The sequence below is a fragment of the Pocillopora damicornis genome, chromosome 11, assembly GCF_964200805.1.
Source record: "Pocillopora damicornis chromosome 11, jaPocDami1.2, whole genome shotgun sequence".
Taxonomy (NCBI): domain Eukaryota; kingdom Metazoa; phylum Cnidaria; class Anthozoa; order Scleractinia; family Pocilloporidae; genus Pocillopora; species Pocillopora damicornis.
The window spans coordinates 20,509,384-20,524,271 of NC_142680.1; the positions used below are offsets into that span (position 1 = coordinate 20,509,384).

The 14,888-nt window shown below is 39.2% G+C and overlaps 1 protein-coding gene and 1 pseudogene across 1 annotated transcript; both read right to left on the reverse strand.

Moving 5' to 3' along the window:
* Nucleotides 1-3,558: 3,558 nt before the first annotated feature.
* On the reverse strand, nucleotides 3,559-4,407 carry LOC149038114 (uncharacterized; annotated as a pseudogene).
* Nucleotides 4,408-8,581: 4,174 nt separating this feature from the next.
* Nucleotides 8,582-14,484, reverse strand: LOC149038115 (uncharacterized). The gene has a single exon (XM_089187148.1). It carries the CDS (start codon nucleotides 14,439-14,441, stop codon nucleotides 10,599-10,601), a length of 3,843 nt encoding a protein of 1,280 aa, XP_089043274.1. The 5' UTR covers nucleotides 14,442-14,484; the 3' UTR covers nucleotides 8,582-10,598.
* Between the last annotated feature and the right edge of the window lie 404 nt (nucleotides 14,485-14,888).

Below are 14,888 nucleotides of genomic sequence, written 5' to 3' on the forward strand. Positions count from 1 at the left end.
AATGAAATATTCAAACAAAAAATGGTTTATACAATTGAGGAGCTGTGTAGCCACCCTTGTTGAACTGATTCAATAAAAACATGAGTGGCCAAGTGTTAACTGAAATGGTTCAGTGTCGAAATGACAAACGGTTCAGCTAACTGTCCTTTGGTTCAGTAACTTAACAAAAACGGTTCAGAGTGTTTTGAAATGGCCTAGGTTATCGGCAAATGGTTAATCGTAGCCGCAATGGTTTAGTATCGCATCAATCTACTCACCGTAAAGTGAAATGGTTTAGCGTGACCCCAAATGGTTTAGCGTGACCCCAAATGGTTTAGCGTGACGACAAATGGTTTCCTACAAACCGAAATGGTTTCGTGTTACAGCGGTTGGTTCAGTTGGTTTACGCCGTAACCGCCAAAAATACATAAGTGAAATGGAAAAGTCAAGCTTTAAATTGAATCGGATAAGAATCTCAAGGGCGCCTCAAAACTATAAAAACTATATAGCTTTTAGGCGCCCTTTAGTTGTAGTTTCGTCGTCTTAAAACAATGAATCGCTTCATCACGTTTCCCAGCTATGGTTCTTACTGTCTAAACGGTAAATGTGCTGTCGCGTAAAATGATGCATTTTATCTGTATTTTTGTTATTCCTTTTGTTCCAAAATATCATTTACTTACTGATATTGCGGCAAGATGATGAGGGTATAAATTTATTCGCTAACAAGCTAAAATAGGTAAATGTGAAAAAGGTTATTACCGGAGGAGTGAAGCTCTTTGAGTCCAGTGGACAAGGACGACGAGGCTACAGAAATAACGTGAACGTGAACGTGGAACGTGAACATGGTGAACGTCGAGTGGAGGGCGTGGCGAATACCTCGTTCTGGCGAATTTCGCGCCAAATTGGATCTGAATGACGTAGGTTGTGACGTCAGACCCCACATAGACTGTTTCATTTCAAGCTTGACTTACCTATTTCCTTTTTGCATTTTTGGCGGTTACGGCGTAAACCAACTGTTGTAACGCTAAACCATTTCGGTTTGTACGAAACCACTTGTCCTCACGCTACAGCATTTGAGGTCACGCTAAACCATTTCACTTTACGGTGAGGAGATTGATGCGATACTAATCCATTGCGGCCTACGATTAACCATTTGTCGATAACTTAAGCCATTTCACACTACTCTGAACCGTTTGTGTCAAGTCACTAAAGTACAGTTAGCTGAACCGTTTGTCATTTCGACACTGAACCATTTCAGTTAACACTTGGCCACTCGTGTTTTTCTTGAATCTGTTCAACAAGGTTGGCTACACAGCTCCCGAATTGTATAAACATTTTTGCTTGAATATTTCATTTCACCTACTTTCTTAGAATTGTCTTACCCCCAAAATTTCGAAAATGTGCGACCCCATTATTGTAATTAACTCTGTTGAAAATGCTATGGTCAATAGTCAGTTCGGTCGTGATCGTGACCTATAACTAGGAAGCACACCCCACGGGGTGGTCATACATGCAGCTGGAATACACAGTGAATGTTCTTGTAGTAAAGTAACTGAAGCTTAAAGCGAACCTCGTAAGTAGTCTTCATTAACATCCTGGGTAATTTCTTTGTCAGCTGTTTCAACGTCCACAAATTGGAACTTCAGTTGAAATCCTCTCCATAGCCACTAAAGATGTGAAGAAATGTTGGCTACTAAATTTCTGTCTTAACGCTATCATATAAAAAGATGACTACAACAGGTAGCAGTAGCCATCGACTCAACTTAGCCTGAATTACATTTAATATATATGCCCTCGACAAATGGTGTAAAAAACAGAAAAAAGCAGCATTAGGGTCTCAATGCGTGACTTTTGTCACGAAGCATCTCCATTTCTACGAATTCTCACGTGGTCTCGATATCGAGTCACGCACTCCTTAAAAACAGACATTCTAAAGCAGGTATTATTTTACGAAACTCTTTTCAACTCGCATTTGTTTTTTCACAAGTTTCTTTGCGGAACTGTATGTTCTGTACGATGTCGCTTAGCTTGGCGCGTCTTGACTCTGGCCGACGAAAATTATCGAGGTGAACTCCATGAGATTCTATTCAAATGTTTTAAAAACTTTGTCTACCCTTGATTTGCACGCAGAAAAAAAAAACTTGATTGTTTCTTGCTTAATGGAGTGACAGACTGTCACGCACTAACGTAGACACCACTATTATAAAATATACAACTAGCAGCGTATTGATTTGGTGTTGCACTCAGGCGGAAATTATTTGGCTACGTTTAAAAAGACTAATCTTTCGCCGTTTAGAACAGACTGATGGAAATGTAGACTCTCCATTAGCAAAGAAATTTTAGATTAGATTAAAAAAATTCCAATTGTCGTGCGTGGGAATCGATGACTCACCCCTGAGATTCTCCTGATTGACACGAACACTCATGGTGCCACTTAGAGTTAAGCGCTTTTCAAGTTGAAAGCCGGTCACTGCAACGATTTTGCGCTATAAATAAATATGCATTGAGGATGCGCAAAACCTTTGAATCAAACTCACCTTTTATTGGTTTAAACACTAAATTATTTGCGTTTGAACGTGTACGTAACAAAAAGAGCAAGCAAATAAAAATATAATGAGTCTCAGGGCCTCTTCATATGAGCCCGGTAACCGGGCTGGCCCGGTTACCGGGACGAATTTTGTCGTCTGTTCATATGGGAAATTTCAGCCCGGTTACCGGGATGAAAAAGAGTCGAAAAGGGCGCGAAACGTGGACTGAGGCCCTGGGAACGAGTTTGAGCATGCGTAGTTGAAAAATTTTCATCCCGGTAACCGGGCTGGAGTGTTCATATGGGAAAATATTTCATCCCGGTTACCGAGATCTCGGTTTCTACAACCTAGATCTCGGTAACCGGGCTGGCCCGCCTTCTCATATGAACACATCGAAATTTTTACAAAGGAAATAGGAGTGAGGCGAGATCTCGGTAACCGGGCTAGCCCGGTCAACCGGGCTCATATGAAGAGGCCCTCAGTAATAAAAATGAAATGAAATTGGTATATTAGGATTTAAACCCGTTTACATGTTAAGGGAAACATCTAAGAAGTAACTAACAATTTCGCTTGAGACACGAAAGCACGAATATTATGTCATGTGCTTTTTTTAACCAGAGAGATGGGGAACGGGCTATTTACAATTCGTTAGAGCCATTTTCTCGGTCGTTCGCATAGATAGAAAGTAATAGAATTCCTAATAGTGCATTTCGATTGCGTGTCTTGAAACCAAAGCCAAAGTTAATATATCGGCCAATCAGAGGAGAGGAAATTATCTCAAAGAACAGATACGAATTCAAAGTAAAACCAAGCAAAACTGCAAAGGTCGTGGAAACACGCGAGGGTACTAGTCGCAATTGGGTTTAGCGTTACATCTGATAAGTTCCGAAGGGAGCGAGAGTTTAAATTTTCTGGACCAATCACAGAGCGTGGTGAAGCAAATTTCCGATTACTTTCGATTCTCAATCGAAAATTGCGCCAAATGGGATGAGAGACCGTCATTCCCACCAATCTTTACACTCTCTGTTTTACTGCTCTATCATCCATGTTATCACTGAAAAATTAAAGGTGCTTGGTTAGAGAGAATATTCTTATCATCAATGAAAAGTTTCTGCCAAAAGAAACTCGTCATTTTGAATCTAAAAGTGGATGTACCAAAGTCACGCAGAAGATCATTTATCATTTCAAAATACTCCGAGTGTTGTTCTCCCATAGACCGATGCACCCTATGAACTTGAACAGTAAGTTCTAAAATGGTGGCAAGCAAGTTCATTAGAGAGATGGCAAATAACACCAGCACGGAAAGCTTTGACAACACAAAGATATAACTGGGATATTGACGCTTCAAAAAATTCAACTGCGTATGATTCAAAAAGCCAGCAAATAAAGTTCTAAGAATGTAGTTAAAAGCCAAACCCATCAATATCATCCAGGAATTGATGGATTTGGCAGATATAGCGGGCTTGATGTATCTGGTCAAGGATACAAACAAAAGAATCACCAAAGTCCAACAGGAGGGAAGAAATTTCAGCTGATGGAGGATGGCTTTGTATCCAAGAAAATCTGGAACCTTCTGCAGAGCCAAGATGATGATGATTGTGAAAACACAGAGTGTAGAAAGCCATGTTATCACCAGTTCTTCGGAATATGGAAACTATGCGCCTTTCTCACAAAAATCGACAGTACGAAAATTTACACAACGAATCATGTACAGACATGGGCCACCAACATTCCATAGTAACAGCAAGGCAAAGCCTACAGCCCACAGTTTGATGGATCTTTTGTTTTGCCTGTCTTCGTTTGGAAGAGGCAGGTAATAGCTTGAGCGGTGCAGGAGTGATGCATGCTCGTCTATGTCCACACGGGTTGTCATCGTAAAATCTTCCGTAAATATTCGTTCAATCACTTCATTGTTGAAACACAATACACTGATCTCTCCTTAAAAACTGTTGATCCTTTGCTCAATACTAAGGGATAAAAAAGAATCAAAGCAGAACTTTTTAGATGTACGTCGTTAGTTTCGCTTCATAGTAAATGGACATGTTGTTTTGATAGGCGAGTATTATATTCAGCGCACAATTATTAAGAAGCACTTAACAACGATTCAATGCTGTGTAGTTTAGGAATTTTCATAACAGTAAGCCGTGAAAACTACAACACCATCGTACTGAATGAAAAAGTTATGAAGTAAGAGGGCTCTGAACTTTGAGAGAGCAAAGGTGCTGAAAGTTTATTGTGTAAGAGTTCTCTGTGTTAAAATGAGGAAAAAATTAAAAAGGTCAGCTTATGCGAATTCCTACCTGGTCCGGTAAATAGGGCCGTCATAGCTGGGCCAGTTATTTTGCTAAAAAAAACTAATCCTAACGTCCCAAACAAACTTATCATTTTAAAGGACGAAGACAGACGAGCAGCGAAACAACACAAGAAGCACAACATGAGTTCTGTGCGGAAGCTTGAAATGGTTTTCAATTTTTTAAATGCCGTTTCAGGGTAAACATTACGGAACTTATCACTCAAATCATATGATTGCTTTCTAAATATTAAGTCATTATTTTAGAGAGCAAAGCCAAGGTTATTTCGTCTTTATTAGGAACATTCAGCTGTCATTGCACTTGCAAGTGTGTTTCAGAAAATTCAAAAGGCTTCATTAAAATCAAAAATAATTTTTTTTTCTTACCTTGATATTACCCCAATGTTGTGTGTTTAAGCGAAAATCTCCAGGTCTCTACAGTTTTGGTGAAACTTTTGCAAGGGTCTGCTTAGGATCATGCTTATGACCACAAGTACTACGTTAGCAATGACCGAAAAATCAGAATGACCAGTAGTCGTCCGTTGTACCTTTGCAGCTTACACCAGTCATTGCCAAGATTTGTGGCACAAAATGCGTCCCTGTTTCATGAACATAATTTCAATTGCTGACGCATTGAGAAATGAGAAATTTAAGGGACTAAAATAGCGTCCACGTTAATCATCTGACAGCAGACTTGTAGTTCAGTGAGCTGAGCTTAAAGAAAATCAATTTTGATTTTAATGCGTTCATTCGCCGATAAGCAAATTCATAAATCTATTCAGCTGGTGTCTAATAATCTTCATTTAAGGTTTAACAGTCAAACTTTCGAACTGAACTGTCAAATCGAAAAAGAAGTCAAGCTATCACACGAACGAAAACGGATTTGAAGAGAATTTTGGCAGCTCGTTGAGCCCGTTAAGAGCGTCATGTGGAAGAAAATATTTAAACGGTTAGTGTTTTAAGTACGTGGTATCTCTGGCTTGTTGTGTTTGATTTCGTCAAAAAAATTAATGCAGAGTCTCGAGTTGACATTAGCTTTCTTATGCAAATATGATACCACTATTAGGATTGGAATCGTTTAAAATGAAGAAAAAAAGAAATAATTTCGGATCTTAGCTGAACGTCACGTTAAATGTGAAAGTAGGTTACTGGCACATGTCGAATCCAGTGGCACGAATTCCTTGGTATATAGGAAGGTCTTAAGCGCGGTTATTCTTCCGTGATTATTCCACCCTTGTGATAGCAAAGTTCTACTGACGATGAGAATGGAGATTTACAACTGTGTAACTGTGTCTTGTTGAAGGTATTGCTTAGTGTATTGATTTCTTTGTATGATTGGAAAAATGGGAGTAAAATTTCTTATCTAAAGTAAACGTAAATCGAATTTACATTATTCAGAAATAATAATGAAGTTCGTGAATAACTTTGTTTCAAAAATATTTCCCGCCTTTAAGAGTTTGAAATTTAAAGCCTTAATCAACTCGCCATCTCTGTGTCTTCACGTCAAACGAGTCACAACTGCCCTGGAAAATGCTGCGTTTTCTTTGAACGACGCAAAGGTTTTCGTCGAGTATTTAATGAACCTTGGAGAAAGACACAGAGCATGGAAAATTTCGATGTATGTATTGTGTTATGCCGATCAAGGTTACTTAGGGGTAAATATTGTTGTATAGAGCTGTATAGTAATGTAAACTGCAGTAGCGAGAAGTATAATGCTATCTAGGGGTAGATATTGTTGTATAGCGCTGTATCGTGATGTAGAGTGTAGAAGAGTGAAGTATAGTTGTATCTAGGGGTACATATTGTTGTATAGCGCTGTATAGTAATGTAAACTGCAGTAGCGAGAAGTATAATGCTATCTAGGGCTAGATATTGTTGTGTAGCGCTGTATCGTGATGTAGAGTGCAGAAGAGTGAAGTATAGTGGTATCTAGGGGTACATATTGTTGTATAGCGCTGTATAGTGATGTAAACTGCAGAAGAGAGAAGTATACTACTATTTAAGGGTACATGTTGTTTTATAGCGCTCTATTGTGATGTAAATTGTGGAAAAGGGAAGTATAGTGCTATCTAGGGGTACTTGTTGCTTTTTATGATCCATCAAATATTTTTGCTCGCGCGCAATTGATGTAAGCGCAGCAAGTGACTTAATATCCCCCAGCTAATACTGGGTGATATCCGAGAATATCACGCAAGCGGTATTCCCCAATTTACAAACCTTACGTTTACCTCGATAAGTCTTCGTTTCAAATTTAATTCAATTCAGTGAGCTGTTCATAAAGATTCTTTCACGAGCGTTGCAAAATAATTGAAGGATTAAAATCACAATAGCCTCTATTTTGCACGAAAATATGTTCGGATATTTGTCTTTGGACATTGTCCCTCGAAGCTCACAGTTTTGGCATCTTGGAATAGATAATGTCCGCCGACAAATATGCACAATTATTTTCGTGCCAAATTGGAGCAATAGTTTATAGAGCGCTGTATGCTGAAAAACATTCAGTAGAGGGAAGCATAGTACTATTTAGGGGTTCATATTGTTGTGATGCGCTGCACAGTCACTTCATTTTACGGATTTACAGTGCTACTCAGGGGTATAATGTTGTATTGTGCTGTATAATTTTAAAAGTTGCAATAAAGGGATGTATAGTGCTATTTAGGGGAGGCGGAGAGGGGCATATAGGCGTACGTATTCGAGGAGTTTGTTCTACAACGTAAGGAGACATGGAGTCCAATAATCGACGGAACGTGTTTGCTCCTAATGAATCTCTCGGGCTGTTATCGACTACCTCTTAGGAAGCATTACAATAACTTAACCTTTCTTGATTATTGTCTTGTCAAAACACTTTTTCAAGGTCCTCTCTGCGTCTACATTCAAGATGACGGCTACCGACTCGGAGAAGTCTGTGGATTGGCCTGCTGCCATCTTGGACTCGCGATGTAGGTGGACCCTGGGCGAGAGTTTGGTCCATTCCCAATCAGATGATAGAAGAAGCCTTAATTTGGACATTGAAGGACTCGTTTCCAACAACATGCATCGATTATGTCGCAGATACTTGGAGGGAGCTCTTTTGTTTTATAGCTGCTACTGTGATGAGAGGACCGAGGAGAGCAAACACTGGTAAGTGAGACTTAAAATTGAGACCCCCTGTGGACTGGGAAGGAGTCGAAAGGAAAACTAAGATTTTACTAGACATGATGCTAAGAGGACAGCATCCTAAAGTGAACAAAATAAGCATAATAACAACTACTCTGGGGAAGTAGGGAGGTATATGAGTTGTAAGAGACCTGACGTTGCACGAGGATTGAGACGAATGAAAACTGAAACAGACAAGGAGATAGTCGCGTCTAATGAAGCGCGTAGAAGAATAAAGTTGAGAGCGACGAAAGAAGTGCGCGTAAAAATGAGAATAAAGGAAAAGTACGATGAAAAAAAGGGAAGGAACAAATGGAAGGAGAAAAAAGAGATGCACAAATGTGAAAAGGTGTAAAAAGGTAAAAAGGGCGCACACAGGTAACAGTATGAACACGTCCGTCGGCATTCAAAATCGTGTGACAATATGGAGAACGGTAGACAGTGAAAGAGACACAATCGAAGAGTCGACGAGCGTTTGTTAAGTGGGTGGGGGCTTGAAACATGGAATGTCAGTACACTGTCAGCTGCAAAGATTATCAACTTGGCGCGCGCGGGTCAAAACAAGCATTGAAGTCCCCGTAGGATCTGTTCTCCCTGCATCTCACGCGAATCCTTAGAATATGGAGACAGACAATGAAAACAAACGCAGTTTTTGTATTTTATACACTCTCTATTTCTCTTACACAAAAAAGTAAAAAAAAGTACAATACAAACTGCATTAAATTGTTCAAGGTATTAAGTAAAGTACGCGCTAAACGGAGACACTAAAATGAACCCATTTATTCCCAAGATTGATCATAACTTAAATTCTCCTCAAAAAATTAATGCGCCGACAAACATGGTGTCAATAAGAATTAGAGAAAATCTAAACTAGCGGATTATTTTTCACTAGAAACGTTATGTTTCATCGAATTCTCAGAATGAAGCAACAAAGAAACACATTCTTATCAGTTGGGAGAATTTTTCTTCACAACTTGGGAGTTAATGAGTTAATGAATAAAAACTAAGGTAAATGAACAAATAGCTTCAACTTTAAATACAAATAGCATCAAAACAATTCACACCAAATACACTGACATTATAAAAAGAATGTTTAGTCGAAATTGACCCAGCTAGTTTTTAAAATCCTACGTTACATCATATTCAACCATGTGCAAGGTCAACTATTACATTTTATATCAGCATATACCAATGGTTGTTATGAAAATCTGTCAAAAATTAACATTGATTTGACAAAAATTTCTTTTAAAACAGCTGTGATACAGTATACCTTAAACTTTTGACCACATAACGGGTTCTAATTACAAAGCGTGCGCTGAATACCTAAGCATAAATTCTTAAATCTAAGAAAGATATCATCAGACATCTCCAAATTATACTAAGGTAAATTTAAAGCCATGAACAAATTTGAACAGGAAATTTTAAAAAAAATGCAAGTTTTATCCTGAAGCCTTGAACCTTTTTAACTACGGCCTAGATTTACATTTATTCATGAACACTTTCACCAAAATAATTCCCATTGAGGACTACATGGCTTACTTCAAGTGTTTCCCTAATTTATTGGCGTAAATATTTTCCTAATGAAAACAACAAATTCCATGTCACCTACATTAAAAGTCACAGCAATGGAAACTTCAGTTAAAGTAAACTCTGCTTCGCTATTTCCTTGTTTAGATTACATGGACAATTTGTCTCTGTCGTCGTTCTCTAAAACAAACTGATGAATGTTTGATAAAACGGACTAAATTTGATCAAACTCGTTTGATTGAAAGCAGGCCGTTGTAGCCAGCTCTTTGACTTGCTGTAGGCCTTTTTCCTGAGAAATTTCAATTTTTGTTTCAACATTTGTAAGAGTCATATTAGAAAAGTCAAGCGGGCGGAAAACAATTGTAGGCCGGGCCCACGGGACTAGAGGCTGGCCACACCCCTGATAGTAGGTCTAATGTCTCTAACATATGGTCAGTAAATTCAACAACATCATCTCTGATGATTACTTCTTCAAATTAAGCTTAGAATGGCAATCTTGGCACTGATGGAATTAGATTGCATTAAAATGGATTGAAAAAAAGTTGAAAATGATAATCAATTTTTTTGTAAAGATAATTGCAAATTGCAACAAAATAATTTATGACCATTAAGATCAATTCACATAAGGCTGCGAATTTTGCAAATCACATTTTTGAAATTAAAATTTCACCACCTTTTGCAAATGACAAACTGTTTCTTTGCTTATCAAAAGCTTAGAGTATCAACGTAATTAAAACCTGGTGGACAAGCTCCTGGTTGTGTACAAGAAAAGAAACCTTTAAATTATTTTACACATAACTGATTGCAATAAAGAAATAGATCTGAGTGTCATTTTGGCGAAACGAAAACCTCGTAGTCGCCTTCAACAACTTCAGGCATTAACAGCAGAAGCCTTGTTGCATCTTGTTCTCTTCGCAAGCATCTAAATTTGTAAAGGTAAAAAAAAAGTAATTCCACTGAACAAAATATACTGAAATAGTCTGTTTTATTTCTTCACCAAAGTAAAGTCACACATCTCAAGTTCCATTTAACAAAAAAGTGAAAAGTAATGAAAAATAGCCAAAAAGCGCCAAAATGGAGAAGCATTTAAACCTTCCAAGTTCCTGCGTCATTCATTTTGAGATGAAATAAAGAAGTTTTCATTTATGTGATTTCATATTCAAATTTTCTCTTTCCTTTGCCATGAAGTCAAGAGTGACGTCATCTCCAATCAGCAAAAAGGGCGCCCAGTGTTTGATGTCGCAGAACTTGTCTGATTCTCTGAGGCTTTTCATGGCCAGGTTCAGTGACTCGCTTGCTGGTTTACCTCCTGCAAGTTGTTGATAAAAGTATTTCATGAACTCAAGAGTAGCCTCGTCATCAATCGCCCACAGGGAAACCACAATAGACCGAGCACCAGCCCCCATAAAAGCGCGCGCAATGCCAACCACACCTTCAGCCTTGATCTCGCCCCGGCCGCTGTGGCAGCAACTAAGCACAACAAGTTTGGCCCGAAGTTGAGCATTCAACACATCTCCAATTGTTAAAATGTAATCCTCCTCCGTTGGCACAGTAGATATTCGGTCTGGGTCAGGTGTAAGAGCAATTTCGCCAGTTTCCATACATCCGTGTGCCGCAAAGTGAACTAGGGAAACGGAACTGAGTCTTTTCAACACCTCACGTTTCGTGGCCTGACTGCCAGTGATTGGCGTGATATTCAGAATTTTTCCGATCATTTCTACTTCTTTTTTAGCATACTCAAGCTGCTCGAAGACTTTCTTTCCCTCGCTGTTAGTAACCTCGGATACCCATGGATCTCCTACAAGTAACGCACCACTGCTTTTGTGATAATCATCTGGGCAATCGGCAATGAGTCTAAGACTTGTTAACGATGGAGCGACTCGGATTGTGAACGATTCACACAGGTATTTAGAATTACCATCCTTCAATGCAGCGTAAGGAGCGATCCACAGGGGTCCATCAGGAATAATGAGTAGCTCATCCCCTTCAATCAAGTCAGCCACCGACTTCATAACAATATCATACAAAGTGCTCAAGCATCCGTCTTGTTGGATGTGAGGTTGAGGGTTGGCTTCTTTGGTTTTCTCATCCACTTTCGAACGGCCCTCCCTCAAAGCATCAAAAGATCGATTCTCGCATCTCACATTAGAACGAACACCAAGTTGTGTATAGACACCGAGGATGAACGCCTCAAAGGACAGGCTAGATCCACTATTCTCTGAAACAAAACCTTTGAGTTTACTTTGTCTTAACTGAACTTGTATTCCTTCGGACACAACCCAAAGATAGACGTTAGCTTCGTCCACTGCCTGAAAGACAGTGTTTGATGGAACGTTTTTTAAAACTGCGCAATCTTCATCTTCTCCCTTGTGGTGACTTGTTCCACCACAAAAACTGGATTCCATGAGGTCGGTCAGAGCTTGAGCTCGTCCTTTCTCAGCAACAAATAAGGCTTCATCTACATTACCTTGTTCTACGAGAACTCTCCACAAACCCGTATACGCCACTTGATGCTGATTTCGAAAATTAACTTTCCACTCATCTTTAGATATTAGAAGTACTCTCAAGGAATTGAATAAGTTTATGCTAGCTTGGTAATGTTCAACGGCTTTTAGCAATCCACCTTGCAACTCAAAAACCCGTCCTAACGAATAGTAGGCCGTTGCCTCCATGGATTTGTCTCCTACTTCTTTAGCTACTATAAGATGTAGGTTGCGGTACTCTATGGCTTTTTTGAAATCACCCAGACGGTGATAAGCATTGCCAAGATTGCCATAAGCAACACCCTCCCCATGCTTGTCTCCTACTTCTCTAGCAATTTTAAGATTTAGGTTGTGGTACTCTATGGCTTTTTTAAAATCACCCAGACTAAAATAAGCATTGCCAAGATTGCCATAAGCAACACCCTCCCCATGCTTGTCTCCTACTTCTTTAGCTATTTTAAGATGAAGGTTGTGGTACTCTATGGCTTTTTTTAAATCACCCAGACGGTGATAAGCATTGCCAAGATTGCCATAAGCGTTACCCTCCCCATGCTTGTCTCCTACTTCTTTAGCTATTTTAAGATGTAGGTTGTGGTACTCTATGGCTTTTTTAAAATCACCCAGACGGTCATAAGCATTGCCAAGATTGCCATAAGCACCACCCTCCCCATGCTTGTCTCCTACTTCTTTAGCTATTTTAAGATCTAAGTTGTGGTACTTTATGGCTTTTTTAAAATCACCCAGACGGTCATAAGCATTGCCAAGATTGCCATAAGCGTTGCCCTCCCCATGCTTGTCTCCTACTTCTCTAGCAATTTTAAGAATTAGGTTGTGGTACTCTATGGCTTTTTTAACATCACCCAGACGGTAATAAGCATTGCCAAGATTGCCATAAGCGTTACCCTCCCCATGCTTGTCTCCTACTTCTTTAGCTATTTTCAGATGTAGGTTGTGGTACTCTATGGCTTTTTTTAAATCACCCAGACGGTGATAAGCATTGCCAAGATTGCCATAAGCAACACCCTCCCCATGCTTGTCTCCTACTTCTTTAGCTATTTTAAGATGTAGGTTGTGGTATTCTAAGGATTTTTTGAAATCACCCAGACTGTCATAAGCATTGCCAAGACTGCCATAAGCGTTACCCTCCCCATGCTTCTCTCCTACTTCTTTAGCTATTTTAAGATGTAGGTTGTGGTACTCTATGGCTTTTTTTAAATCACCCAGACGGTGATAAGCATTGCCAAGATTGCCATAAGCGTTACCCTCCCCATGCTTGTCTCCTACTTCTTTAGCTATTTTAAGATGTAGGTTGTGGTACTCTATGGCTTTTTTGAAATCACCCAGACTGTCATAAGCATTGCCAAGACTGCCATAAGCGTTACCCTCCCCATGCTTGTCTCCTACTTCTTTAGCTATTTTAAGATGTAGGTTGTGGTACTCTATGGCTTTTTTGAAATCACCCAGACTGTGATAAGCATTGCCAAGATTGCCATAAGCGTTACCCTTCCCATGCTTGTCTCCTACTTCTTTAGCTATTTTAAGATGTAGGTTGTGGTATTCTATGGCTTTTTTGAAATCACCCAGACGGTGATAAGCATTGCCAAGATTGCCATAAGCAACACCCTCCCCATGCTTGTGTCCTACTTCTCTAGCAATTTTAAGATTTAGGTTGTGGTACTCTATGGCTTTTTTAAAATCACCCAGACGGTGATAAGCATTGCCAAGATTGCCATAAGCACCACCCTCCCCATGCTTGTCTCCTACTTCTTTAGCTATTTTAAGATCTAAGTTGTGGTACTTTATGGCTTTTTTAAAATCACCCAGACGGTCATAAGCATTGCCAAGATTGCCATAAGCGTTGCCCTCCCCATGCTTGTCTCCTACTTCTCTAGCAATTTTAAGAATTAGGTTGTGGTACTCTATGGCTTTTTTAAAATCACCCAGACGGTGATAAGCATTGCCAAGATTGCCATAAGCAACACCCTCACCATGCTTGTCTCCTACTTCTTTAGCTATTTTAAGATGTAGGTTGTGGTACTCTATGGCTTTTTTTAAATCACCCAGACGGTGATAAGCATTGCCAAGATTGCCATAAGTGTTACCCTCCCCATGCTTGTCTCCTACTTCTTTAGCTATTTTAAGATGTAGGTTGTGGTACTCTATGGCTTTTTTGAAATCACCCAGACTGTCATAAGCATTGCCAAGACTGCCATAAGCGTTACCCTCCCCATGCTTGTCTCCTACTTCTTTAGCTATTTTAAGATGTAGGTTGTGGTACTCTATGGCTTTTTTGAAATCACCCAGACGGTGATAAGGATTGCCAAGATTGCCATAAGTGTTACCCTCCCCATGCTTGTCTCCTACTTCTTTAGCTATTTTAAGATGTAGGTTGTGGTACTCTATGGCTTCTTTTCCCTGATTATAGAGATTTATGACTTTCTTGACATCACCTGAACTTGCACTACCGTGGTCATGACTAATAGGATATTTTTCCTCCATGGACTTATCTCCCACTTCACTGACAGACTGAAGTCTTAATGACGACAAGATCCTATTGTTTTTGTTAATCTTTTTTATGTTAAGGGTTAAAAATGTGGAAAAAACAAAAATATATAAAATAAATACATATCTTTAAAATTTTTATTTGTCCATAGGAACGCACAACGAAAGTTTCTGAGTCTCTAAGTAGAGGCAAAAATCCGAAGGCAGAAAATAGCTTTTCGTTCTGGCTTGTTTTAGAGAGATCATCCACCCAAGTACTTTGTATAAACTGGATGAATATTAGTCTTCTAACCCTTTAACTCCCGTGAGTGACCAAAAGAGAATTTCTCCTTACAATAGCAATACAATATTAATCAGATAAGTGTTGAGAGTAAAAAAAAATATATCAATTTAAAAATAGTTAGTTGATGCAATACTGAATTCTCTGTACTAACATTACAAGAA